The 27,892-nt window shown below is 39.9% G+C and overlaps 1 protein-coding gene across 1 annotated transcript in view; it reads right to left on the bottom strand.

Moving 5' to 3' along the window:
- zcchc7 (zinc finger, CCHC domain containing 7) overlaps positions 1 to 27,892 on the bottom strand; it is a 157,806-nt gene that overhangs the window by 3,677 nt on the left and 126,237 nt on the right. Inside the window, exons 8-9 of the mRNA XM_061906976.1 lie at positions 7,127 to 7,222; positions 3,964 to 4,057 (exon numbers count right to left, since the gene is read on the bottom strand). Of these exons, the coding sequence (XP_061762960.1) occupies positions 3,964 to 4,057; positions 7,127 to 7,222 (190 nt within the window). The remainder of the gene's footprint in view (positions 1 to 3,963; positions 4,058 to 7,126; positions 7,223 to 27,892) is intronic.

Raw genomic sequence — 27,892 nt, 5'->3', positions numbered from 1 at the left:
ATAGTGGGAGTCCAGTCCATAGTGGATTTAAAATGATAGTGTGAGAGTCCATTCCATAGTGGATCTAGCATAATAGTGGGAGTCCTGTCCATAGTGGATCTAGCATAATAGTGGGAGTCCAGTCCATAGTGGATCTAGCATAATAGTGTGAGAGTCCAGTCCATAGTGGATCTAACATAATAGTGTGGGAGTCCAGTCTATAGTGGATCTAACATAATAGTGTGAGAGTCCATTCCATATTGGATCTAGCATAATAGTGGGAGAGTCCAGTCCATAGTGGATCTAGCATAATAGTGTGAGAGTCCAGTCCATAGTGGATCTAACATAATAGTGTGAGAGTCCAGTCCATAGTGGATCTAACATAATAGTGTGAGAGTCCAGTCCATAGTGGATCTAGCATAATAGTGGGAGTCCAGTCCATAGTGGATCTAGCAAAATAGTGGGAGTCCAGTCCATTTTTTGATCTAACATAATAGTGTGAAAGTCCAGTCCATAGTGGATCTAGCATAATAGTGTAAGAGTCCAGTCCATAGTGGATCTAACATAATAGTGTGGGAGTCCAGTCCATAGTGGATCTAACATAATAGTGTGAGAGTCCAGTCCATAGTGGATCTAACATAATAGTGTGAGAGTCCAGTCCATAGTGGATTTAACATAATAGTGTGGGAGTACAGTCCATAGTTGATCTAACATAATAGTGTGAGAGTCCAGTCCATAGTGGATCTAACATAATAGTGTGAGAGTCCAGTCCATAGTGGATCTAACATAATAGTGTGGGAGTCCAGTCCATAGTGGATCTAACATAATAGTGTGAGAGTCCAGTCCATAGTGGATCTAGCATAATAATTGGAGTCCAGTCCATAGCGGATCCTTGAATTGCCGCCGGTTATATAGTATGCGCCTGCCTTAAATTACTGCCGGGTCAAACTCGCTTCGCAAAATAATTAGCGCATGCTTAGTATTACCGCCGGGTCAAACTTGTGACGTCACGAGTGACACTTCCCCTGTCATCATTTTCAAAATGGAGGAGGCTGATTTCAATAATTTAAAATCGCATAAAGGGAATAAGATTAAGATCCATTCAGTAGGATTCAAGGTCCGAGCTATTGAATACCGGTATGCTAAAAAGAACAGTAAGCAGCTATGTTTTATTAATATACTGTAGCTGCCTGTGTCAAATATGAGTCATTAAATGACTCACCTCCTGGTGGTAGAGGGCGCTAGTGATCATTCTTGCGACTACTCGGCTGCAGAAGAAGTGACAACAAGTGTAGTGATATGTGCGAACGGTTAGTGCACGACGGACCTTCTAGGATGTAACACCACTACTCCTATGCTGGCTATGTAAACAACCGGGCTGAAATACAACATGTACCAGTCCTAAATAAATGGGTTGTACATGTATAGCGCTTTTCTACCTTCCAGGTACTCAAAGCGCTTTGACACTACTTCCACATTTACACTTTCACACACACTTTCACACACTGATGGAGGGAGCTGCCATGCAAGGCGCTAACCAGCACCCATCAGGAGCAAGGGTGAAGTGTCTTGCTCAGGACACAACGGACGTGACGAGGTTGGTACTAGGTGGGAATTGAACCAGGGACCCTCGGGTTGCGCACTGCCACTCTACCACTGCGCCATTAAATGACTCACCTCCTGGTGGTAGTGGGCGCTAGTGATCATTCTTGCGACTACTCGGCTGCAGAAGAAGTGACAACAAGTGTAGTGATATGTGCGAACGGTTAGTGCACGACGGACCTTCTAGGATGTAACACCACTACTCCTATGCTGGCTATGTAAACAACCGGGCTGAAATACAGCATGTACCAGTCCTAAATACCCAGTGTATTATTCATACAATAACACTTCATGGTGGGAGCGGTGGGATAAAGAGATCACCCACGGAGCAGAACGGGAGGGGGAGTTGTCCGAGGGTAATTCTGTCGAGACAGAGAGACTTTTAAAACTGAAGAAAGATAAGGAAGACTTATATAAACAAGTTATCAATGTTTTTGATCAGAAGGAGCTGGCATGGACTTCAATTATAAGTAAAGGTAAGAGCATAATAACATTTTTTTTTTTATTAAATGTGCTTTTCATGATGGTATCCTTACATCACACTCAAAGTTTTATTGCATGCCTTTGGTAAGCGCCGGAGTGAGAAGAGGTTTTAAATAAATTAGCGCCCCGGCGGCAATTCAAGGAAATACGGTAATAGTGAGAGTCCAGCCCATAGTGGATCTAACATAATAGTGAGAGTCCAGTCCATAGTGGATCTAACATAATAGTGTGAGAGTCCAGTCCATAGTGGATCTAACATAATAGTGAGAGTCCAGTCCATAGTGGATCTAACATAATAGTGTGAGAGTCCAGTCCATAGTGGATCTAACATAATAGTGTGAGAGTCCAGTCCATAGTGGATCTAACATAATAGTGAGAGTCCAGTCCATAGTGGATCTAACATAATAGTGTGAGAGTCCAGTCCATAGTGGATCTAACATAATAGTGAGAGTCCAGTCCATAGTGGATCTAACATAATAGTGTGAGAGTCCAGTCCATAGTGGATCTAACATAATAGTGTGAGAGTCCAGTCCATAGTGGATCTAACATAATAGTGAGAGTCCAGTCCATAGTGGATCTAACATAATAGTGTGAGAGTCCAGTCCATAGTGGATCTAACATAATAGTGAGAGTCCAGTCCATAGTGGATCTAACATAATAGTGTGAGAGTCCAGTCCATAGTGGAGCTAAAATAATAGTAAGAGTCCAGTCCATAGTGGATCGAACATAATAGTGAGAGTCCAGTCCATAGTGGATCTAACATAATAGTGAGAGTCCAGTCCATAGTGGATCCAACATAATAGTGTGAGAGTTCAGTCCATAGTGGATCTAACATAATAGTGTGAGAGTCCAGACCTTAGTGGATCTAACATAATAGTGAGAGTCCAGTTCATAGTGTATCTAACATAATAGTGAGAGTCCAGTCCATAGTGGATCTAACATAATAGCGTGAGAGTCCAGTCCATAGTGGATCTAACATAATATTGTGAGAGTCCAGTCCATAGTGGATCTGACATAATAGTGAGAGTCCAGTCCATAGTGGATCTAATATAATAGTGAGAGTCCAGTCCATAGTGGAACTAACATAATAGTGAGAGTCCAGTCCATAGTGGATCTAACATAATAGTGAGAGTCCAGTCCATAGTGGATCTAACATAATAGTGAGAGTTCAGTCCATAGTGGATCAAACATAATAGTGAGAGTCCAGTCCATAGTGGATCTAACATAATAGTGAAAGTCTAGTCCATAGTGGATCTAACATAATAGTGTGAGAGTCCAGTCCATAGTGGATCTAAAATAATAGTGTGAGAGTCCAAGACGATGACTTCTGTTTTGTTTGATCTGCCGTTTTACTGCCATGTTACAGGCAGTGTTTGAAAACAAGGTATGTAAAAAAACATTTACAGAATAGTCCTGTGTAAATAACTCATCTCACAACATATAAATTGGCGGCTTATAGTCCGGTGCGGCTAATATATGGAAATAAACGTTGTTTCCCTACAACGTAGTGGGTGTGGCTTATATACCGCTGCACTCTATAGTCTGGAAAACACGCTAGTAATCCAGTACTCAAATTTAATTTGTTCCATCAATTGAGTAATGGGATAAAAAAAACACTTTTATAAAAAGTGTAAAAAAATAAAGACTAGTATGCCAGCTATTGTTAACAGTAAAAATGCACATTTAGCATATGTGCATGAATAAAAAGTTCAAATAAAATGTTACGATTAAGCGAAGGAAGAGAATATAAATCCAAGCTTTCCTCCTAACTGATTGAATGATTGCAGTTGGCGATACGATGGTGCGATGGTGCCAAATTATCCCAGATGTATCTTTTCTGGCTCAGATTAATTAGCATGCTAAAATATTTTATTGCATTTTTTTTTGTAGGTGACCCACCTTCAACCCGGTGGGGAATATCCTTGGTGTCGTAATAGTTGATCTCCGGCGTGCTGATGTATATTCCTCTGAACCTGCCCTCCCTGGTGCAGAGCTGAGGGACACACAACCACAACATGGAAATAAAAAGGGAAAAAGATTACTAGAATAAAATAAAAAAAAGTTTTCTTTTGCATCATGACTTTGTAAATGTATTTTATCATTTTAATTTCTGCTTCCTCTTGGGGTCTTTTCTAAAAAGCATTTTGATCAAAAGTCCCCGTAGGTTGCTTTTTAATACTTTTTAATAAGACATTCACGAAATACAAAGTGCGTTATAAATAAAACTAGAAAATTCCCGCGGAAATTCTGAAGGGCCAGCTATCTCTGCCTTAGGCAAACTTCTAAGATGGCGCCAAGTATTCATTTTGCTAAAAAGCTGGCATGAAACGTTAGCATGCTAACATTAGCATGTCAATAAGAGGGACGTTAATATATTTCTAAGATGGCGCCAAGTATCCATCATTTTTAGGTTTAAATATACAAAAATTAGCTAAAAAGCTGGCATGAAACGTTAGCATGCTAACATTAGCATACCAATATGAGAGACCTAAGCATACTTCTAAGATGGCGCCAAGAAGCCAAATCCATGACTTTTAGGTTAAAACATACAAAAATACCTAAAAGGAAAACATGCAAAAATAACTAAAAGGTGGCATGAAAAGTTAGCATGCTATCATTAGCATACCAACATGAGGGACTTTAGCATATTTGTAACATGACGCCAAGAAGCCATATTCATGACTTTTAGGGTAAAACATTCAAAAATAACTAAAAAGATGGCATAAAACATTAGCATACTAATATAAGAGATGTTGGCATACTTCCAAGATGGAACATAGAAACAAATTCCAGGAGTTTTAGGTTAAAACATACAAAAATAACTAAAAGAAAAACATAAAAATAACTAAAAGGTGGCATGAAACGTTAGCATGGTAACATTAGCATGTCAATAAGAGGGACGTTAATATATTTCTAAGATGGCGCCAAGTATCCATCATTTTTAGGTTTAAACATACAAAAATTAGCTAAAAAGCTGGCATGAAACGTTAGCATGCTAACATTAGCATGTCAATAAGAGGGACGTTAATATATTTCTAAGATGGCGCCAAGTATCCATCATTTTTAGGTTTAAACATACAAAAATTAGCTAAAAAGCTGGCATGAAACGTTAGCATGCTAACATCCATCCATCCATCCATCATCTTCCGCTTATCCGAGGTCGGGTCGCGGGGGCAGCAGCCTAAGCAGGGAAGCCCAGACTTCCCTATCTCCAGCCACTTCGTCTAGCTCTTCCCGGGGGATCCCGAGGCGTTCCCAGGCCAGCCGGGAGACATAGTCTTTCCAACGGTTCCTGGGTCTTCCCCGTGGCCTCCTACCAGCTGGACGTGCCCTAAACACATCCCTAGGGAGGCGTTCGGATGGCATCCTGACCAGATGCCCGAACCACCTCATCTGGCTCCTCTCGATGTGGAGGAGCAGCGGCTTTACGTTGAGCTCCTCCCGGATGGCAGAGCTTCTCACCCTATCTCTAAGGGAGAGCCCCGCCACCCGGCGGAGGAAACTCATTTCGGCCGCTTGTACCCGTGATCTTATCCTTTCGGTCATGACCCAAAGCTCATGACCATAGGTGAGGATGGGAACGTAGATCGACCGGTAAATTGAGAGCTTTGCCTTCCGGCTCAGCTCCTTCTTCACCACAACGGATCGATACAACGTCCGCATTACTGAAGACGCCGCACCGATCCGCCTGTCGATCTCACGATCCACTCTTCCCCCACTCGTGAACAAGACTCCTAGGTACTTGAACTCCTCCACTTGGGGCAGGGTCTCCTCCCCAACCCGGAGATGGCACTCCACCCTTTTCCGGGCGAGAACCATGGACTCGGACTTGGAGGTGCTGATTCTCATTCCAGTCGCTTCACACTCGGCTGCGAACCGATCCAGTGAGAGCTGAAGATCCCGGCCAGATGAAGCCATCAGGACTACATCATCTGCAAAAAGCAGAGACCTAATCCCGTGGCCACCAAACCGGAACCCCTCAACGCCTTGACTGCGCCTAGAAATTCTGTCCATAAAAGTTATGAACAGAATCGGTGACAAAGGACAGCCTTGGCGGAGTCCAACCTTCACTGGAAACGTGTCCGACTTACTGCCAGCAATGCGGACCAAGCTCTGACACTGATCATACAGGGAGCGGACTGCCACAATAAGACATTCCGATACCCCATACTCTCTGAGCACTCCCCACAGGACTTCCCGAGGGACACGGTCGAATGCCTTCTCCAAGTCCACAAAGCACATGTAGACTGGTTGGGCAAACTCCCATGCACCCTCAAGAACCCTGCCGAGAGTATAGAGCTGGTCCACAGTTCCACGACCAGGACGAAAACCACACTGTTCCTCCTGAATCCGAGGTTCGACTATCCGGCGAAGCCTCCTCTCCATGCTAACATTAGCATACCAATATGAGAGACCTAAGCATACTTCTAAGATGGCGCCAAGAAGCCAAATCCATGACTTTTAGGTTAAAACATACAAAAATACCTAAAAGGAAAACATGCAAAAATAACTAAAAGGTGGCATGAAAAGTTAGCATGCTATCATTAGCATACCAACATGAGGGACTTTAGCATATTTGTAACATGACGCCAAGAAGCCATATTCATGACTTTTAGGGTAAAACATTCAAAAATAACTAAAAAGATGGCATAAAACATTAGCATACTAATATAAGAGATGTTGGCATACTTCCAAGATGGAACATAGAAACAAATTCCAGGAGTTTTAGGTTAAAACATACAAAAATAACTAAAAGAAAAACATAAAAATAACTAAAAGGTGGCATGAAACGTTAGCATGGTAACATTAGCATGGTAACATTAGCATGCCAATATGAGGCTCTTAAGCATACTTCTAAGATGGCGCCAAGAAGCCATATCCATGACTTTTAGGCTAAAACATACAAAATTATCTTTAAAAAATGGCATAAATGGCGAATATGAGAGATGGCAGTCTGTGTTTCTGATCAACATTAACGGGCCGACAGTGACGCATGTACTGCCGCAGTTTTGGGTTTTATCGTGCCACAGAATGCAGTTTGCAGAACCCAGGCTGGACTCACGTGGCCAAAGTGTCCTCTCCTGGAGCAGTTGAAGCAGAAGACGGGTCGTTTCACATTGTGCAGGTCTTGTGGTTTGACAGGATGACCCGGTCTGGTCTGAGTCCACAGGGACACCATGGAAAAAGACATAGTACAGATGGATTATGGTCTGAGTCCGCAGGGACACCATGGAAAGAGACATAGTACAGATGGATTATGGTCTGAGTCCGCAGGGACACCATCGAAAGAGACATAGCACAGATGCATTATGGTCTGAGTCCACAGGGACACCATGGAAAAAGACATAGCATAGATGCAATATGGTCTGAGTCCACAGGGACGCCATGGAAAAAGACAAAGCATAGATGCAATATGGTCTGAGTCCACAAGGACACCATGTAAAGAGACATTGCAGAGTCAGACGTACTGTGCTTCAACATACGGTTTTATCATGGTGTGTTTGTAAGAACCGCAAAATAGCAGCCATTAGACAACGTTATCTGGTGTTTGGTTTCACAATATTATGCAAAATCAACTTTTCTTACCTTCTGGTACCTGGTTGAGAAATATTGTTCTTAAACTCTTGGACAATATGCTCAGGCATTTATTTGTTGACAAAGTGGTGACCCTCGCCCCGTCCTTGTTTGTGAACGACTGAACATTTCACGGAAGCTCATTTTATACCTGATCATGGCACCCACTTGTTCCCAATTAGCCCGTTCAGCTGTGGGATGTTCCAAATAAGTGTTTGATGAGCATTCCTCAACTTCCTCAGTCTTTTTTGTCACCTGTGCCAGCTTTTTTGAAACATGTCGCAGCCATCAAACTCCTAATGAGCTAATATTTGCAAAAAATAAAGTCTATTCAATTGAATATAGGTGGAAAATTAACAATTGTATTGTTTTTGTTTACCATTTACACAACGTGACAACTTCATTGGTGTTGGGTTTTGTACACGTTAAGACATTTTTAAGTGTTTTCCTTTGGACATTGAACAGAATAACATCATGTTACTGTGACAACATGGTACATCCCATGATACAAGGTGGTTTCATGGGTACCCTAATTCCCATGCTGTGTATTGATACCAGCCTCTGTGGTGAATACGGGCGCCGATAACCACCGCTGATTACCCAGGCCATAGGTAGACACCTTTAATGACCCGTATAATAGGTGTGTGTGTATGTTGTGTGTCACGGGGGTCCTGTCCCCGGTGGGCTCGGGTTCTGAAAGGCTTGCATGCTCCAGTAAGCACAACAAATATCCACTGATAAAGAGGGAGAGAAGAGACACAAGGACAGTGCATTGACTGAGGACACACACACACACACACACACACACACACACACACACACACACACACACACACACACACACACACACACACACACACACACTAAAGGTTCCCCCTCTTCCCCCCTCCTCTTGATTCCCAGATTACAAATGATTTGCGCCCGCCGTCGTTTCTTAAACATAGTTTAGCTAACGTTAGCCTCAAACACCCCCCGCCCCCCTCAAACCCCCCTTCGCTCTCTTTAACGCTCGAGTAGTTTTGCGGTAGAAAGGCTGAATGCTATTAGAGCGTCGCGTCATTATCGGGTCGGACCGGCCGGGTCCATCTCCATCACAAAGGCCAGGAGATCACAGACCTCTGGCGTGTACGTACACACACACACACACACACACACACACACACACACACACACACTCTTGTATTTATGACCTTCTGGGGACCTCAGAAAAATGCCTCCCTCATTAGGACCACCCTGTCTAGATATATAAAGATTTGTATTTACAACATTAATAATATATACATACTATGTAAAAAAAAAAAAAATATATATATATATATATATGTATATATATATATATATATATATTTTATTTTTTGTTTGGCACAATTCAATATCTTACACACACTTCTTATTTCATATGTTGAGCGCTTCATATTTATTACACGCATTTGTTATTTCATATGTTGACCAGAGGGGGAGCACTTTTAAAAGCCACAAACAGTCAATTACAAAAATCCGTCCTTTTTGGGACCATCCTCGTTTTGATAGATGTCACCAGCAGGGGTGCAAATGAGACATTCTCTATTAGATGCAATGTTATTGGGACCATGATTTATGTCATCACTTGTTCACACCTCCTCATATGGAAGCTACTTTTTCTTGTTGGTGTTTCAAGAAGGGTAGAAATACAAGAACACACAGACACACACACTTGTATTTCTGACCTTTAAGACCTGAGAAAAATGCATCCCTCCTTAGGACCACCCTTTCTAGATACAAACCCTGTTTCCATATGAGTTGGGAAATTGTGTTAGATGTAAATATAAACGGAATACAATGATTTGCAAATCCTTTTCAACCCATATTCAATTGAATATGCTACAAAGACAACATATTTGATGTTCAAACTGATAAAAAAATGTTTTTTTGCAAATAATCATTAACTTTAGAATTTGATGCCAGCAACACGTGACAAAACATTTGGAAAGGTGGCAATAAATACTGATGAAGTTGAGGAATGCTCATCAAACACTTATATGGAACGTCCCACAGGCGTGTGGGTTGTTATTTCATATGTTGACAAGAGGGGGAGCACTTTTAAAACCGACACAGAGTCAATTTGAAAAATCCTTCCTTTTTGGGACCATCCTCATTTTGATGGAAAAATTGTTATCTCTATTCTTTTTTTGGTAATGTGCTTAAAGCCAATGACAAACGAGTCATGGACCACATTTTGTGCCGCATTTTGGGCAACCCAGCTCTAGAAGCTAACCGTAGTGTATTTGGTCATTCTATGGTCACATGTGGGACTCGGGTTGTCCGAGGTCGGCACTGGTCGTAAAATCAGCTGTTCACCTGGCGGGTTTTTTCAAGGATGAATAGTGAAGAACTTCTTCAGCTGACCTCTTGTTTTTATCATATATTGCTGCCTTTTCACCTGTCATTGTTTACTTTTATATGGACATTAAAAATATTTTTTAAAAATCCTGACTTTGGAGCAATGTTCACGGACTCTAGTATTTTGCTCTCCATTAGATGCAATGGTTTTCCGTATTGGACCATGATTTATGTCCAAACTTGTTCACACCTCCTCATATGGAAGCTACTTTTCCTTCTTGGTGTCCCAAGAAGGGTAGAAATACAAGAACACACACACACACACACACACACACACACACACACACACACACACACACACACACACACATACATACATACACAAGCAGAAGCGCCCCCACTACCGCCTGCCGCCCAGCCCCTCTTCCTATTCATCTTTCATGTAAATTGTCTGTAAGGCTGCCACCCTGACCTTGGACTTGTGTTATCTCACCCTGGAAGTATAATGTCAGTTAACCTCCTCCGTTGTCTCGGCCCACCTATCAGCAGAAAGCCCGTTTCTTGTTCCCGCGTCTTCAATAGCGCCTGAAGCGGTGCATCAACACCTACCAAAGCTCAGTGCTTTAAAGGGCTCGTTAAAACAATTACACAGGTAGTCCAATATCCGAAGCCGAATAGCGGGGCAGTGGAGCGCAGACACGCAGCTAAGGCTCAGCAACCTTCATTTGGATCACTCTCGAATTGTGCCGCGCTGCCTATTCAATTAGAAAACACCCAGCAATTATCGGAAATTCCGCACTATAAGCTGCTACTATTTTCCTACGCTTTGAACCCTGCAGCTTATAAAACGGTACGGATAATTTGGGAATTTTTCTTCACTGACGGAAAGAGCTTAAAAAAGAATCGAGCAAAATAAAAACAACGCTGAATAAGTGTTGTTTGTGCTATGGCACCATCTTCTGCACAAGTTTTCTCACTGCAAATGCTGCAGTGCCCTTCTGTTTGAATCAGTGCTTCTCTAATATTTTCCATTACAGCCCAGCTATTTGATAAGGACTGCTTTATAGGCTCCAGCACCCCCGCCAGCCCAAACGGGACAAGCGGTAGAAAATGGATGAATGGATGGATACTTTAAAGTGAACTTTCAACCGGAAGCACAAGCGGTGTTTTGTCTAGCCGTCAATGGCGTTTCTACAAGTATGGATTCTTCATTCATCACTCCAAGCAACGTTTCTAAGTTTTACAATACAACTAACACAATTCTTACTTACTAAACCATCCCATATGCTAACACCTTTACGAGTGTCTGTGTTAGTATTATTAACGTACAATGACATTATTTTTGTTTTGTTTCAGTTTCACAGATTCTTCAGTAAATTCAACAAAACGCCATTGTAGAGTTATTGAGTCTGTTTAGCTGATTGGAGAGCAAGCTTCCGCAGCTAGCGGGTCCATGACAATGACTTTTGTTTTGTTTGATCAGCCGTTTTACTGCCTTGTTACAGACACCGTTTGGAAATAATTAAGGTATGTAAATAAATATGTGCAGAATACTTTTTTTGTAAATAACCACAACGTATATATCTACAGGTTATAGTCCGGTGTGATCTGACCAATCTTAGTCTTAGACTGGATCTGACCAATCCAAGTCAAAGACTGGATCAGACCAATCTAAGACTGGATCTGACCAATCTAAGTCTAAGACTAGATGTGACCAATCTAAGTCTAAGAAAAGATAAATAAATAAATGGGTTGTACTTGTTTAGCGCTTTTCTACCTTCAAGGTACTCAAAGCGCTTATATCTAACCAATTGAAGTCTAAGACTGGATCTGACCAATCGAGGTTTAAAACAAATCTAACCAATCAAAGTCTAAGGGTACTTGTGACCAATCGAGGTCTAAGCCAAGATCTGGCCAATTGAAGTCTAAGACTGAATATGACCAATCGAGGTCCAAGCCAAGATCTGACCAATCGAAGTCTAAGACTGGATCAGACCATCTAAGTCTAAGACTGGATCTGACCAGTCAAAGTCTAAGACTGGATCTGACCAGTCAAAGTCTAAGACTGGATCTGACCAATCAAAGTCTAACACTAGATCTGACCAATCTAAGTCTAAGAAAAGATGTGACCAATTGAAGTCTAAAACTGGATCTGCCCAATCGAAGTCTAAACCAAGTATTGACCAATCTAAGACTGGATTTGAACAATCTAAGTCAAAGACGAGATCTAACCAATCTAAGGCTAAGACGGGGTCTAACCAATCTAAGGCTAAGACTGAATCGGACCAATCTAAGGCTCAGACTGGATCCGACCAATCTAAGTCTCAGTGTACTTGTGCAAAATCTAAGTGTAAGACCTGATCGGACCAATTTAAGTCTAAGACTGGATCAGACCATCTAAGTCTAAGACTAGATCTGACCAATCTAAGTCTAAGAAAAGATGTGACCAATTGAAGTCTAAAACTGGATCTGACCAATCGAAGTCTAAGCCAAGATATGACCAATCTAAGTCTAAGACTGGATTTGACCAATCTAAGTCAAAGATAAGATTTAACCAATCTAAGGCTAAGACGAGGTCTAACCAATCTATGGCCAAGACTGGATTGGACCAATCTAAGGCTAAAACCGGATCTGACCAATCTAAGCCTAAAACCTAATCTGACTAATCTAAGTCTAAAACCAAATCGAACCAATCTAAGTCTAAAACAAAATCTGACCGATCTTAAAGACTGGATCTGACCAATCTAAGTCTAAGACTGGATCAGACCATCTAGGTCTAAGACTGGATCTGACCAGTCAGAGTCTGAGACTGGATTTGGCCAATCTAAGTCTAAGAAAAGATGTGACCAATTGAAGTCTAAAACGGGTTCTGACCAATCGAAGTCTAAGCCAATATATGACCGATCTAAATCTAAGACCTGGATTTGACCAATCTAAGGCCAAGCCGAGATCTAACCAATCTAAGGCTAAGACTGTATCGGACCAATCTAAGGCTAAGACTGGATTTGACCAATCTAAGTCTCAGGGTACTTGTGAACAATCTAAATCTAAGACCTAATCTGACGAGTCTAAATCGAAGACTGGATCTGACCAATCTAGGACTTGATCAGACCAATTTAAGTGTAAGACCAGATCTGACCAATCTAAGTCGAAGACTCGATCTGACCAATTTAAGTCTAAGACTTGATCTGACAAATGTAAGTCTAAGACTCCATCTGACCAATCTAAGATTTGATCTGACCAATCTAAGTCTAAGACTCGATCCGACCAATCTAAGTCTAAGACTGGATCTGACCAATCTAAGATTTGATGTGACAAATCTAAGTCTAAGACTGGATCTGACTAACCTAAGATTTGATGTGACCAATCTAAGTCTGAGACCAAATCTGACCAATCAAAGTCGAAGACTCAATCTGACCAATTTAAATTTAAGACTCGATCTGACCAATCTAAGATTTGATCTGACCAATCTAAGTCTAAGACTCAATCTGACCAATCTAAGTTTAAGACTTGATGTTACCAATCTAAGTCCAAGGCTAGATCTGACCAATCTAAGTCTAAGACTAGATCTGACCAATCTAAGTCTAAGACTAGATCTGACCAGACCGATGTCACCAGCAGAGGTGCAAATGAGACATTCTCTAATAGATGCAATGCTTTTCTGTATTGGGACCATGATTTATGTCATCACTTGTTCACACCTCCTGATATCGAAGCTACTTTTCCTTCTTGGTGTCTCAAGAAGGGTAGGAATCCAAGTACACAATGTCCTCCAGCACGTACACACAAACAGTGTTTTGCCACAGTTGTGTAGTCCAGACACTACAACACTGCGTCTTTTTAAGCCCCGCTCTCCTCAGGTCTTTGCTTGGCTGCCGGTGGCAAATCCGCGATAATCCTTGGGCCGACAAAAAGCTTAGACTGCTACGGACGACACACTCGCACACAGAGTGTGTGTGTGTGTGTGTGTGTGTGTGTGTGTGTGTGTGCGTGTGTGTGAGAGAGAGAGTAGGGGGCGGGAACAAGAAGGCCGGGGACAGCGCCGCTTTTTTGCATATGTTATTGCAGCATTTGTTAGGGAGCGTCCCTGTAAGCTTTATCATAGACAACAGCTTCACCAAACCACACCAAAACAAACACACCCTCCCTGTGTGTGAGTGTTCTTGTATTTCTACCCTCCTTGAGACACCAAGAAGGAAACGTAGCTTCCATATGAGGAGGTGTGAACAAGTTATGACATAAATCATGGTCCCAATAACATTGTATCTAATAGAGCAGGGGTCACCAACCTTTTTGAAACCAATAGCTACTTCTTGGGTACTGATTAATGCGAAGGGCTACCAGTTTGATACACACTTAAATAAAATGCCAGAAATAGCCAATTTGTTCAATTTACCTTTAATAAATAAATCTATATGTATATGTAAAAAAAATGGGTATTTCTGGCTGTCATTCCACATCGTACATTTTTTTTCCTTTCACGGAAGGTTTTTTGTAGCCAATAAATGATGAAAAAAACACTTAATTGAACGGTTTCAAAGAGGACAAAACACGAAAAAACAATGGAAATTTAATTTTGAAACATAGTTCATCTTCAATTTCGACTCTTTAAAATTCAAAATTCAACCGAAAAAAAGAAGAGGAAAAACTAGCTAATTCGAATCTTTTTGAAAAAATAAAAAAAAATAATCTATGGAACATCATTAGTAATTTTTCCTGATTAGGATTAATTTTTGAATTTTGATGACATGTTTTGAATATGTTAAATTCCAATCTGCACTTTGTTAGAATATATAACAAATTGGACCAAGCTATACTTCTAACATTATTTCTTCTAGATTTTCCAGAACAAAAATTCTAAAAGAAATTTAAAAGACTTTGAAATAAGATTTAAATTTGATTCTACAGATTTTCTAGATTTGCCAGAATATTTTTTTTAAATTTGAATCATAATAAGTTTGAAGAAATATTTCACAAATATTCTTTGTCGAAAAAACAGAAGCTAAAATGAATAATTAAATTAAAGTGTATTTATTATTCATTACAATAATAGTAATAAAAAATACTTAAACATTGATTTAAATTGTCAGGAAAGAAGAGGAAGAATTTTAAAACATAAAAAGGTATATGTGTTTAAAAATCCTAAAATCTTTTTAAGGTTGTATTTTTTTCTCTCAAATTTTCTTTATGAAAGTTATAAGAAGCAAAGTAAAAAAATAAATGAATTTATTTAAACAAGTGATGACAAAGTCTTTCAAATATTTTCTTGGACTTTCAAATTCTATTTCAGTTTTGTTTCTCTTAGATTAAAAAATGTCGAGCAAAGCGAGACCAGCTTGCTAGTAAATAAATACAATTTTAAAAATAGAGGCAGCTCACTGGTAAGTGCTGCTATTTGAGCTATTTTTAGAACAGGCCAGCGGGCGACTCATCTGGTCTTTAAAAAATGTCGAGCAAAGCGAGACCAGCTTGCTAGTAAATAATTAACATTTTAAAAATAGAGGCAGCTCACTGGTAAGTGCTGCTATTTGAGCTATTTTTAGAACAGGCCAGCGGGCGACTCATCTGGTCTTTATGGGCTACCTGGTGCCCGCGGGCACCGCGTTGGTGACCCCTGTAATAGAGAATGTCTCATTTGCACCCTTTCTGGTGACATATATCAAAATGAGGGTAGTCCCAAAAAAGGGGGATTTTTCAAATTGACTGTGTCGCTTTTAAAAGTGATCCCCCTCTGGTCAACATATGAAATAACAAGTGTGTGTAAAAATTTGAAGTGCTTTCCCTCTGGCCAACATATGTAATAACAAGTGTTGAATTCTGGGTATTTGTTCTGTTGCGTTTATGTTGTGTTACGGTGCGGATGTTCTCCCAAAATGTGTTAGTCAATCTTGTTTGGTGTGGGTTCACAGTGTGGCGCATATTTGTAACAGTGATAAAGTTGTTTATGGGGCCACCTTCAGTGTGACCTGTATGGCTGTTGATCAAGTATGTCTTGCAGTCACTTCCGTGGGTTTGCAGAAGCCTTATACATTATGTGACGGGGTCGGCACACTGTTTGTATGCTGGAAAAGTGGACGAGACGTCAGGTTGTAGAGGACGTAAAAGGCAGTTCCATCACGGCACGACCACAATATTGTTGTCTGGGTGAAAATCGGGAGGATGGATGCCCCGGGAGCTTGTCGGGATGGGCACTGATATTCGGGTGTTTCCCGGAAAGATCGCGAGAGTAGGCAAATATGTTGCTAGGGCAAGAAAGCCTTTCAAAGAAGGTGAATTCATTAAAAAGTGCATGTTACATTTTTTTAAGAAATCTTATCTACATACTGTATTAACTGGTGACAAATCTAAGTCTAAGACCTGCATTCAGCATCAAGGGTTGGAATTGGGGGTTCAGTCACCTAACATGATTCCTGCGCGCGGCCACCGCTGCTGCTCACTGCTCTCCTCACCTCCCCTCCCAGGGGGTGATCAAGGCTGATGGGTCAAATGCAGAGAATAATTCCGCCACACCTAGAGTGTGTGTGACAATCATTGGCACTTTAAAGGGGAAAATTATCACCAGACCTATGTAAGCGTCAATATATACCTTGATGGTGCAAAAAAAAGACCATGTATTTTTTTAACCGATTTCCGAACTCTAAATGAGTGAATTTTGTCGAATTAAACGCCTTTCTGTTTATCGCTCTGGAAGCGATGACGTCAGAATGTGACGTCGCCGAGGTAATACAGCCGCCATTTTCATTTTCAACACATTGCTAAAATGCTATGCTAATTGATGCTAACATGCTATTTACCGGCGGTCTTAAAGCAGACATGGCACAGAGATGTATGGATAACCTGCAGATGCATTTGCAACTATATTACGTTTACTTCAACCCACATTCAATGCGAAAAAAACACTTACCAATCAACGGATTTAAGTTGCTTCAGTGTCACGAGATGCGAAGTCCTGATCGTTTGGTCTGCACATTTTACCGGCGATGCTAACGCAGCTATTCGGCCATGCTATGGCTATGAATAGCGTCAATAGCTATTCGCTCAATAGCTTCAGTTTCTTCTTCAATACTTTCATACTCCAACCATCCGTTTCAATACATGCGGAATCTGTTGAATCGCTTAAACCGCTGAAATCTGAGTCTGAATCCGAGCTAATGTCGCTATATCTTGCTGTGCTATTTGCCATTGTTTGTTTACATTGGCAGCACTGTATGACGTCACAGGAAAATGGATAGTGGTTTCAAAGATAGCGAAAATAAGGCACTTTAAAGCTCTATTTAATTATTTTATTTCATTTTTTATTTTTTTCCAAGATGGCGCTGCTGTAGTGGCTGCTGTTGGCAGGAGCTCTGTGCTCTTGTGTCATCCTTTTGTGTTTCCCTCTTGTTTTCATGTGTTATTGTATTTTTTTGCCTTTTGGTCCGGGACCCTTTGGGACTGTGTGACAAGAGGTGGCACTTTCGTGACCTCTGTGGTGCTTTTTTTGTGGACTTCTGGATCTGCCTCCCGGGAGCCTTTTGGCCATGGAGTCCAGCTGCTGGGTGTCTGCTACACCAGAGTCGGTTTGGAGGGACTGGAGGAGATGCGGATGAGGGGACAGGTCTGCGGAGCTAGCACTGAGCGCTGGAATGGAGAGGCTTAGCGGTGTCTTGGCTGGGTGAGCAGGTGTCGGACACCTCAGTCACCTTGGACGTATCCTCGCTCATCCATGAGGACTGGACACTGGCCGAGAGTGGAGTCGGCTGTCTTGGTTGCTTTGTTGGTTCTGCTCCTGTCTCTGGCCATGCTCCCTCCACCCCAGCGAACGATGGCGTGGAACACCGCAGAGGCCACCACAGTGTATAAGTTTCTTTTACTTTTTATTCATAGCTGTATAGCTGAAGTGTCTGGTTGTATCTGCTGCTTTAATGTCCTCTATGTTCTTTGATGTTTCCCTCTTACACACATGTAAGAGGGATGTGTTCTATGGCTATGAGTTGTTTTTTTTTTGTTGTTGTTTTTTCCCTTGGCCTCAGTCTGCACCCCCTCTCCAGGGCCCAGGCTAAGACCGATTTTTTTATTTTATTTTAATCTTTTATTGTCTTCTCCCCCCCCCCACCACCACCACCACCCTGTTTACCTGTATCTCATCTTTTTTGTAAGGGGCGCTGGAAGCCGGCAGACCGGTCAGCGATCCTGTTCTGTCTCCCTGTAATGTTTGTCTGATCTTGAATGGGATTGTGCTGAAAATTTTAATTTTCCTGAAGGAACTCTCCTGACGGAATAAATGAAGTACTATCTAATCTAATCTAATCTATTCCGAGACCGGTAACATTTTTAAAAAAACTTCAAAAAATACAACAAGCCACTGGGAACTGATTTTTATTGTTTTTAACCCTTTTGAAAATTGGATAATGTTCCCCTTTAACTTTTTGTAACAATGTGTCGACTTTATTCTTATAAAATTGGGAACAATTTCTCATATTCTTTCTGTTTCTGTAATATTGCAAGATTTTCTTGTAAAATTATTACCTTGTAGACAATTATTACTTTTTTAATGCAAAATGGTGTCATTTGTCATAAAAAATTCAGACTTTTTTATCTTATGTAAAATTATTACTTTTTTAAAGCAAAAACCGTGTTCATTAGTCATATAAAATTCTGACTGTTTTACTTTATGTAAAATTCTTACTTTTTTAATGCAAAAACGGTGTCATTTGTCATATAAAATTCTGACTTTTTTACCTTATGTAAAATTATTACTTTTTTAATGCAAAAACAGTGTCATTTGTCATATAAAATTCTTAATTTTTTACCTTATGTAAAATTACTACTTTTTTTAATGCAAAACGGTGTCATTTGTCAAATAAGATTCTGACGTTTTACCTTATGTAAAATTAATACTTTTTTAATGCAAAAACGGTGTCATTTGTCATATACAATTCTGACTTTTTTACCTTATGTAAAATTATTTATTTTTTTATGCAAAAACGGTGTCATTTGTCGTATAAAATTCCGACTTTTTTACTTTATGTGAAATTATTCCTTTTTTTTAAATGCAAAAACGGTGTCATTTGTCATATAAAATTCTGACTTTTTCACCTTAAGTAAAATAATTACTTTTTAAATTCAAAAATGGTGACATTTGTCATATGAAATTGTAACTTTTTTACCTTATGTAAAATTCTAACTTTTTTAATGCAAATCGGTGTCATTTGTCATAAAATTCTGACTTTTTTACCTTATGTAAAATTCTGACTTTTTTTAATGCAAAACGGTGTCATTTGTCATATAAAATTCTGACTTTTTTAACTTGTGTAAAATTGTTACTTTTTTAAATGCAAAACGGTGTCATTTGTCATATAAAATTCATACATTTATCGCAACATTGCCAATTTTTTGGGTTGTTCTTGTAAAACGGTGACATTTTTTGGAGTGAAATGACTGTTGTACGGTGTGGCACTTGTTGATTGACAGTCATTCCTTCACTTGTCATTGTCGCGCTGTTATGCGTAAAAATCGCAAAATCGGAGCGCAAATTTTGGAGAGAAAAATTGCAATGAGGTGGGGGTTTTTTTCCCTCCTCAAAGTGGTGCGGGTCGTAGTCTCTGGCACCGCAGTCAGGTTATTAAAAGCCTGTTTCCACGTCTCCGCCTGTCACCTTCTTGTAGAGCGCGTCCCTGCCCCTTGACACGCAACACAAATCGAAACTATCCAGGAAAGGCACAAAGACCTGCAAAGCCTGCAAGACCTCTGATAACACCGCACCTTTCAGGTCGTGAGTGTGTGCGTGTGTGCATGTGTGTGTGTGTGTGTGTACATTCCCACGTACATCCATGCAGAAACACCTGTACTAGAAAATAAAACAGTTTGTTTGCAGACAATGTCTGGCCAGAATGTAACTTTTATCATATTTACTCTGGCTTTTTCTAAATATTTTTATTTACAAATAGCTCCTTTAGAAGTTTTCGCGTGGAATACAAGCCTTATGATTTCAATCAATCAAATCAATCAATTAAAGTTTATAAACCCCGTTTCCATATGAGTTGGGAAATTGTGTTTGATGTAAATATAAACGGAATACAATGATTTGTAAATCATTTTCAACCCATATTCAATTGAGTGCAGTACAAAGACAAGATATTTGATGTTCAAAGTCATAAACTTTGTTTTTTTTTGCAAACAATAATTAACTTAGAATTTCATGGCTGCAACACGTGCCAAAGTAGTTGGGAAAGGGCATGTTCACCACTGTGTTACATCACCTTTTCTTTTAACAACACTCAATAAACGTTTGGGAACTGAGGAAACTAATTGTTGAAGCTTTGAAAGTGGAATTATTTCCCATTCTTGTTTTATGTAGAGCTTCAGTCGTTCAACAGTCCGGGGTCTCCGCTGTCGTACTTTACGCTTCATAATGCGCCACACATTTTCGATGGGAGACAGGTCTGGACTGCAGGCGGGCCAGCAAAGTACCCGCACTCTTTTTTTACAAAGTCACGCTGTTGTAACACGTGCTGAATGTAGCTTGGCATTGTCTTGCTGAAATAAGCAGGGGCGTCCATGAAAAAGACGGCGCTTAGATGGCAGCATATGTTGTTCCAAAACCTGTATGTACCTTTCAGCATTAATGGGGCATTCACAGATGTGTAAGTTACCCATGCCTTTGGGCACTAATGCACCCCCATACCATCACAGGTGCTGGCTTTTGAACTTTGCGTCGATAACAGTCTGGATGGTTCGCTTCCCCTTTGGTCCGGATGACACGATGTCAAATATTTCCAAAAACAATTTCAAATGTGGACTCGTCAGACCACAGAACACTTTTCCACTTTGCATCAGTCCATCTTTGATGATCTCGGGCCCAGAGAAGCCGGCGGCGTTTCTGGACGTGTTGATAAATGGCTTTCGCTTTGCATAGTAAAGCTTTAACTTGTACTTACAGATGAAGCGACAAACTGTATTTAGTGACAGTGGTTTTCTGAAGTGTTCCTGAGCCCATGTGGTGATATCCTTTAGAGATTGATGTCGCTTTTTGATACATACAGTGCCGTCTGAGGGATCAAAGGTCACGGTCATTCAATGTTGGTTTCCGACCATGCCGTTTATGTGGAGTGATTTCTCCAGATTCTCTGAACCTTTTGATGATATTGTGGACCATAGGTGTTGAAATCCCTAAATTTCTTGCAATTGCACTTTGAGAAAGGTTGTTCTTAAACTGTTTGACTATTTGCTCATGCAGTTGTGGACAAAGGGGTGTACCTCGCCCCATCCTTTCTTGTGAAAGACTGAGCATTTTTTGGGAAGCTGTTTTTATACTCAATCATGGCTCCCACGTGTTCCCAAATTAGCCTGTATACCTGTGGGATGTTTGAAATAAGTGTTTGATGAGCATTCCTCAACTTTATCAGTATTTATTGCCACCTATCCCAGCTTCTTTGTCCTGTGTTGCTGGCATCAAAATCTAAAGTTAATGATTTGCAACGAAAAAAAAAGTTTATCAGTTTGAACATCAAATATGTTGTCTTTGTAGCATATTCAACTGAATATGGGTTGAAAATGATTAGTAAATCATTGCATTCCGTTTATATTTACATCAAACACAATTTCCCAACTCATATGGAAACAGGGTTTGTAAATGATTAAGCACCGGCGCCACTTAAGCACTTTGTCCAATTTAAATTTGCTGTGAAAACTAGAAACGCACGAGCCTCCACCAGGGGTCAGTGTAGCGTACCCAGATGTAAAAACATCTTTTGCACAATCAGCCTTTTCATATAAAGCCATAAAGAAATGTAACGACCTCACAACAAACTTGAAAAGTTTAACAGATGACTCTTCATTTACAATTGAAGTTAAACAGTGGCTTTGGAGCAATCAAAGCTGCTCACACGGTCACTAAGGTGGCCACTGTTTGACACATCAACTAATGTGTATTATTTATATCCATGACAGCATTTTTGTTGTAAATTGTGAGGTGTGTCTGTTAAAATCATGCTTGTTTTTACAAACCCTGTTTCCATATGAGTTGGGAAATTGTGTTAGATGTAAATATATACAGAATACAATGATTTACAATTCATTATCAACCCATATTCAGTTGAATATGCTACAAAGACAACATATTTTATGTTAAAACTGAAAAAAAATTTTTTGTTGCAAATAATCATTAACTTTATTTTGATGTGAGCAACACGTGACAAAGAAGTTGGGAAAGGTGGCAATAAATACTGATAAAGTTGGGGAATGCTCATTTTATATGGAACATCCCACATGTGTGCAGGCTAATTGGGAACAGTTGGGTGCCATGATTGTGTATAAAAACAGCTTCCATGAAATGCTAAGTAATTCACAAACAAGGATGGGGCGAGGGTCACCAATTTGTAAGCAATAGTCAAACAGTTTAAGAACAACATTTCTCAATCGGCTATTGCAAGAAATTTAGGAATTTTACCATCTACGGGCCGTAAAATCATCAAAAGGTTCAGAGAATCTGGAGAAATCACTGCACATGAGCGATGACATTACAGACTTTTGAGCCCTCAGGCGGTACTGCATCAAAAACCGACATCAATGTGTAAAAGACATCACCACATGGGTTCAGGAACACTTCATAAAATCACTGTCAGTAACTACAGTTGGTCGCTACATCTGTAAGTGCAAGTTAAAACTCTACTATGCAAAACGAAAGCCATTTATCAACAACACACAAGGAACGCCGCCGGCTTTGCTGGGCTCGAGCTCATCTAAGATGGACTGAAGCAAAGTGGAAAGGTGTTCTGTGGTCTGACGAGTCCACATTTCAAATTATATTTGGAAACAGAGGACGTGGTGTCCTCCAGAACAAAGACGAAAATAACTATTCGGATTGTTATAGGTGCAAAGTTGAAAAGCCAGCATCTGTGATGGTATGGGGGTGTATTAGTGCCCAAGGCATGGGTAACTTACATATCAGTGAAGGCACTATTAATGCTGAATGGTCCATACAGGTTTTGGAACAACATATGTTGTCATCCAAGCAACGTTATAATGGATGCCCAGGATTTCCCACACATTCATTTATTTGCGGCGCCCCGCCACGAAAGAATTACGGCCGCCACAAAAAAATATATAAAATAAAGTAAACTTTTTTTTTTTTTCTTTTTCGGCTTTTGACTCGCTTGACCGCTCATAAAAGCAACGGGACTCTGTCTGTGAATGGAGCTTGTAGTTACATATTTTATAAATATGTAAATATTATATAAATATGTACATAAAGTGTTGTAATTATATTCCAACTCCGCGTTCTTCTTGGTCATCCCCCGCCACCCCTCCCCCACCGCCCGACCACACCACCACAAATAGACAAATAGATGCCTGACCTGTGGGAAACACTGGACGCCCCTGCTTATTTCAGCAAGACAATGCCAACCCATGTGTTACAACAGCGTGGCTTCGTAAAAAATGAGTGCGGGTACTTTCCTGGCCCGCCTGCAGTCCAGACCTGTCTCCCATCGAAAATGTGTGGCACATTATGAAGCGTAAAACACGACAGCGGAGACCCCGGACTGTTGAACGACTGAAGCTCTACATAAAAGAAGAATGGGAAAGAATTCCACTTTCAAAGCTTCAACAATTAGTTTCCTCAGTTCCCAAACGTTTATTGAGTGTTGTTAAAAGAAAAGGTGATGAAACACAGTGGTGAACATGACATTTTCCAACTACTTTGGCACGAGTTGCAGCCATGAAATTCTAAGTTAATTATTATTTGCAAAAAAAAAAAAGTTTGTGAGTTTGAACATCAAATATCTTGTCTTTGTAGTGAATTCAATTGAATATGGGTTGAAAAGCATTTGCAAATCATTTTATTCTGTTTATATTTACATCTAACACAATTTCCCAACTCATATGGAAACGGGGTTTGTACAAATGTTGACAGATGTGAACAAGAGCATGTTTTGTGTGATGATGTAAATGAGGTGTGGTTGTTTTGTATTTAAGTATGTGTCTATGAAAGGGCATTTTATGATTTCTCTTAATTTGATTACATCCTTTTATTGTCATAATTTTATTACATGATTTTTGTATCCCTTTAATTTAGGTAGCCAAGGACTGCAGATGGAAATGAGCTATTTAGCTATAATCTGGTACAGAACATATTTGTCTTTGAGCTGAATGTTTTTGTGCATTGTCCCTTCAAATAAAGACTAAACTATCAAATCACGAATGACTCAAAGGGCTGCACAAGCCACAACAATGTTTTTTCGATCCACAAAAAAGATTGGGCAAGAATGGGTAGGTGTTCTTGAAAAACAATAAAAATATAAAGATATATATATACATTTTTTTTTTTTGCGTGGAGAAAGTGAGGGTTTATATGCAGCCATCCTTCCATTTTCTACCGTTTGTCCCTGGAAAGTAGTGTACTTAACTGTATAATCAATCAAATGTTCTATTAGTGCTGGAAATATGCTGGGTGCAGTTCTCCGATGGACCCTTAGGCGGTGCTCTAACTCCACGAACTGGGAGACTCAGTGAGGGGAGAAACTAAACTTGGTCATACTTGCCTCTAAATCTAACTTTTTGTTCAAAAAAATTTAAAATAAAAGTATCAATAAATATTTATTTTGCACAGTGTTTCGAGATTCCAGTCATTTAAGTCTTTAAAAGAGTGAATAATTACAGGGGAGAAAAAATAAGTTTGGTCATACTTGCCTCTGAAAATAACTTTGAGTAAAATAACATGGAAAATTGTAGAAATAAATAAATGTTTATTTTGTGTAGTGTTTTTAGCTTTCAATTATTGAACTTTTAAAAAAATAATAAAAAAAAGTGAATATTAAAGGGGAGAAAAAATATGTTTGAAAATACTTGCCTCTGAAAATAACTTTTTGAGTAAAATAACATGGAAAAACGTAAAAGTAAATAAATAAATAAAACAATAAATAAATAAATATATATTTACGCACGCACGCACGCACGCACGCACGCACGCACGCACGCACGCACGCACGCACTCACACACACACACACACACACACACACACACACACACACACACACACACACACACACACACACACACACACACACACACACACACACACACACACACACACAGCGCAATTTTTATAGCTTCCAGTCACTTAAGTCTTGAAAGAAGTGAACAATTATGGGGGAAATAAAAGAAAAATTTGTCATACTTGCCTCTGAAAATACCTTTTTGAGTAAAATAACACTATGTAAAAAAACACGTATATTTTCTTTATTTTGTGAAGTGTTAATAGCTTCTGAAAATAACTTTTTGAGTTAAACAACACATGTCCATCCATCCATCCATTTCTACCGCTTATTCCCTTTGGGGTTGCGGGGGAAGCTGGCGCCTATCTCAGCTACAATCGGGCGGAAGGCGGGGTACATCCTGGACAAGTCGCCACCTCATCGCAGGGCCAACACAGATAGACAGACAACATTCACACTCACATTCACACATTGGGGCCAATTTAGTGTTAACAACACATGTAAAAAACAAAAATATAAAAATAAATATGTATACACACACATATTTATACATATCTATACACATATGTAAGTATATATATATATATATATAGTACAGGCCAAGAGTTTGGAAACACCTTCTCATTCAATGCGTTTTCTTTATTTTCATGACTATTTACTTGTAGATTGTCACTGAAGGAATCACAACTATGACACCTGTGAAGTGAAAACCATTTCAGGTGACTACCTCTTAAAGCTCATGGAGAGAATGCCAAGTGTGTGCAAAACAGTCACCAGAGCAAAGGGTGGCTATTTTGAAGAAACAATATAAAACATGTTTTCACTTATTTCACCATTCATAGTTTTGATGCCTTCAGTGACAATCTACAATGTAAATAGTCATGAAAATAAAGAAAACACGTTGAATGAGGACAAAGTGTGTCCAAACTTATGTATTCAATCGATTCCGGAAAATTATGAATCAATTTAAAAATAGTATAAATAAGAATTGCCATTCAGATGTGTATCAAAGTCCAATTCTATCACCATAGACTGCCTAATCTCAACTTTTTAACTGCAATATTTGAAAATATTAAGGGTTTTTTGTTAAAAAAAAGAGCATTTGAGATATAAAGAATCTTAACTCTGAGGTAACAAAAGGCTCACACAGCACACAAAGAAAGGAAAAAGTCAGACACTCACAGATTAAAAAGGGACAAGAAGAGTTTGAGAATGGAACACACCTCCAAGCACACACAAATCCATGCCTGCACACTGATCCCAGCAAAAAGGCGTGCGGCGGCGATCGATAAACACGCACGGGCAGGTGTCGCTGCCGCTGCTAACTAAGCAGCGTTCAATCAATGCTCCCTCGCAATGAGCTGCTTTCACTTCCTCTTTCCCGTCCCTCTCTCACACTGTGGACAAAGTGTCAAAGTCACTTCTGCAGGTGAGCAGCAAAAAGACGTGGAAAAGTTGCCTCCATGTTGTGTCAAATGGACGTGTTTTACACTGGCTGGGACAGTTGCATTCTGACAACAGCCACAAGGGGGCGCTGTGTCCTTCTCCAAGCACACAAGGCAAGAGAAGGGAAGAGACTGACTGTGTATTTATTTAGGCAGCGTTTTTACGCTTGTCTCCACTTTCTCTTCCGCCTTTTTCTGCCAAACACTCGCTACTTCACACGTTACAATCGCAATTACAGATGTCCGATAGTTGTATATTATCGGCCGATAAATGCTTTAAAATGTAATATCGAAAATTATCAGTAACGGTTTCAAAAAGTAAAATTTATGACTTTTTAAAACGCCGCCGTATGGAGTGGACACGGACGTAGGGAGAAGTACAGATCAGTTATACTTGCCAACCCTCCTGATTTTACCGGGAGACTCCCGAATATCAGTGCCCCTCCCGAAAAGCTACCGGGGCAACCATTCTCCCAAATTTCTCCCGATATCCACCCAGACAACAATATTTGGGGGTGTGCCGGCCCAATCACATAATATCTGCGGCTTTTCACGCAAAAAAAACAGCAGGGGGTCCATCGTCTGGCGGTGGTTTGGCTTCAAGCAGGAAGATGTTTAACAAGACAACCGTAATTTGTCAAGCATGCGGCAAAAGCGTTGCTACGAAAAGTATTCAAATATTAAAATTAACAGTTAAAGGATTTTGATACAGATGTCCGATGATATTAGACTGCCGATATTATCGGCCGATAAATGCTTCAAAATGTAACAACGGAAATTATCGGTATCAGTTACAAAAACAAGAATTTATGACTTTTTAAAAACCACTTTAACACTGTTACAAATACACGCCACACTGTGAACCCACACCAAACAAGAATGACAAACACATTTCGGGAGAACATCCGCACCGTAACACAACATAAACACAGGCTTGAAAATGCTTCATTTAGGACCATGAAATTGTAAAATATGCTTGGTGAAAACATCCGCCACGTGGCGAAGCTGCAATATTCAGAATTATGCAAGGTGGCGAGGGATCGCTTTAGCGGCCACAACATTAGGTACACCTGCACCACACAATCCCGCCACAATAATAAACTATGACAAACCGAAGGGTGAAAGGTAACATTACAAATTACTTGTACTTTTGGGACTGTAATTGAGTACTTTTGGCCTGTTTTCTACTTTTTAATTACATTATATTACTCAAAGTACTGTACTTCATTTTGACACATTTAATCTCCTATCTTATCTGACCTAGCAAAACAAAATTTTTTTTTTTTACAAAAAAGCACATCAATTGGCAAGATTTTCGTTAATTTCGGACTATAAGCCGCTACTTTTTTCCTACGCTTTGAACCCTGTGGCTAATTTGCGGATTTTTCGTCGCTGTCGGGTTTATTGCGAACATCTGGACTACTTTTGGCCTGTTCTGTACTTTTTAAATCTATTATATTACTAAATTTACTGTACTTTATTTTGACACATTTGATCTTTAATCTGACATAGAG

The sequence above is a fragment of the Nerophis ophidion genome, linkage group LG01 (genome assembly GCF_033978795.1).
Source record: "Nerophis ophidion isolate RoL-2023_Sa linkage group LG01, RoL_Noph_v1.0, whole genome shotgun sequence".
Taxonomy (NCBI): Eukaryota; Metazoa; Chordata; class Actinopteri; order Syngnathiformes; family Syngnathidae; genus Nerophis; species Nerophis ophidion.
Note: the sequence above shows the minus strand (reverse complement) of the source record. Positions and strands in the feature narration are given on the sequence as shown.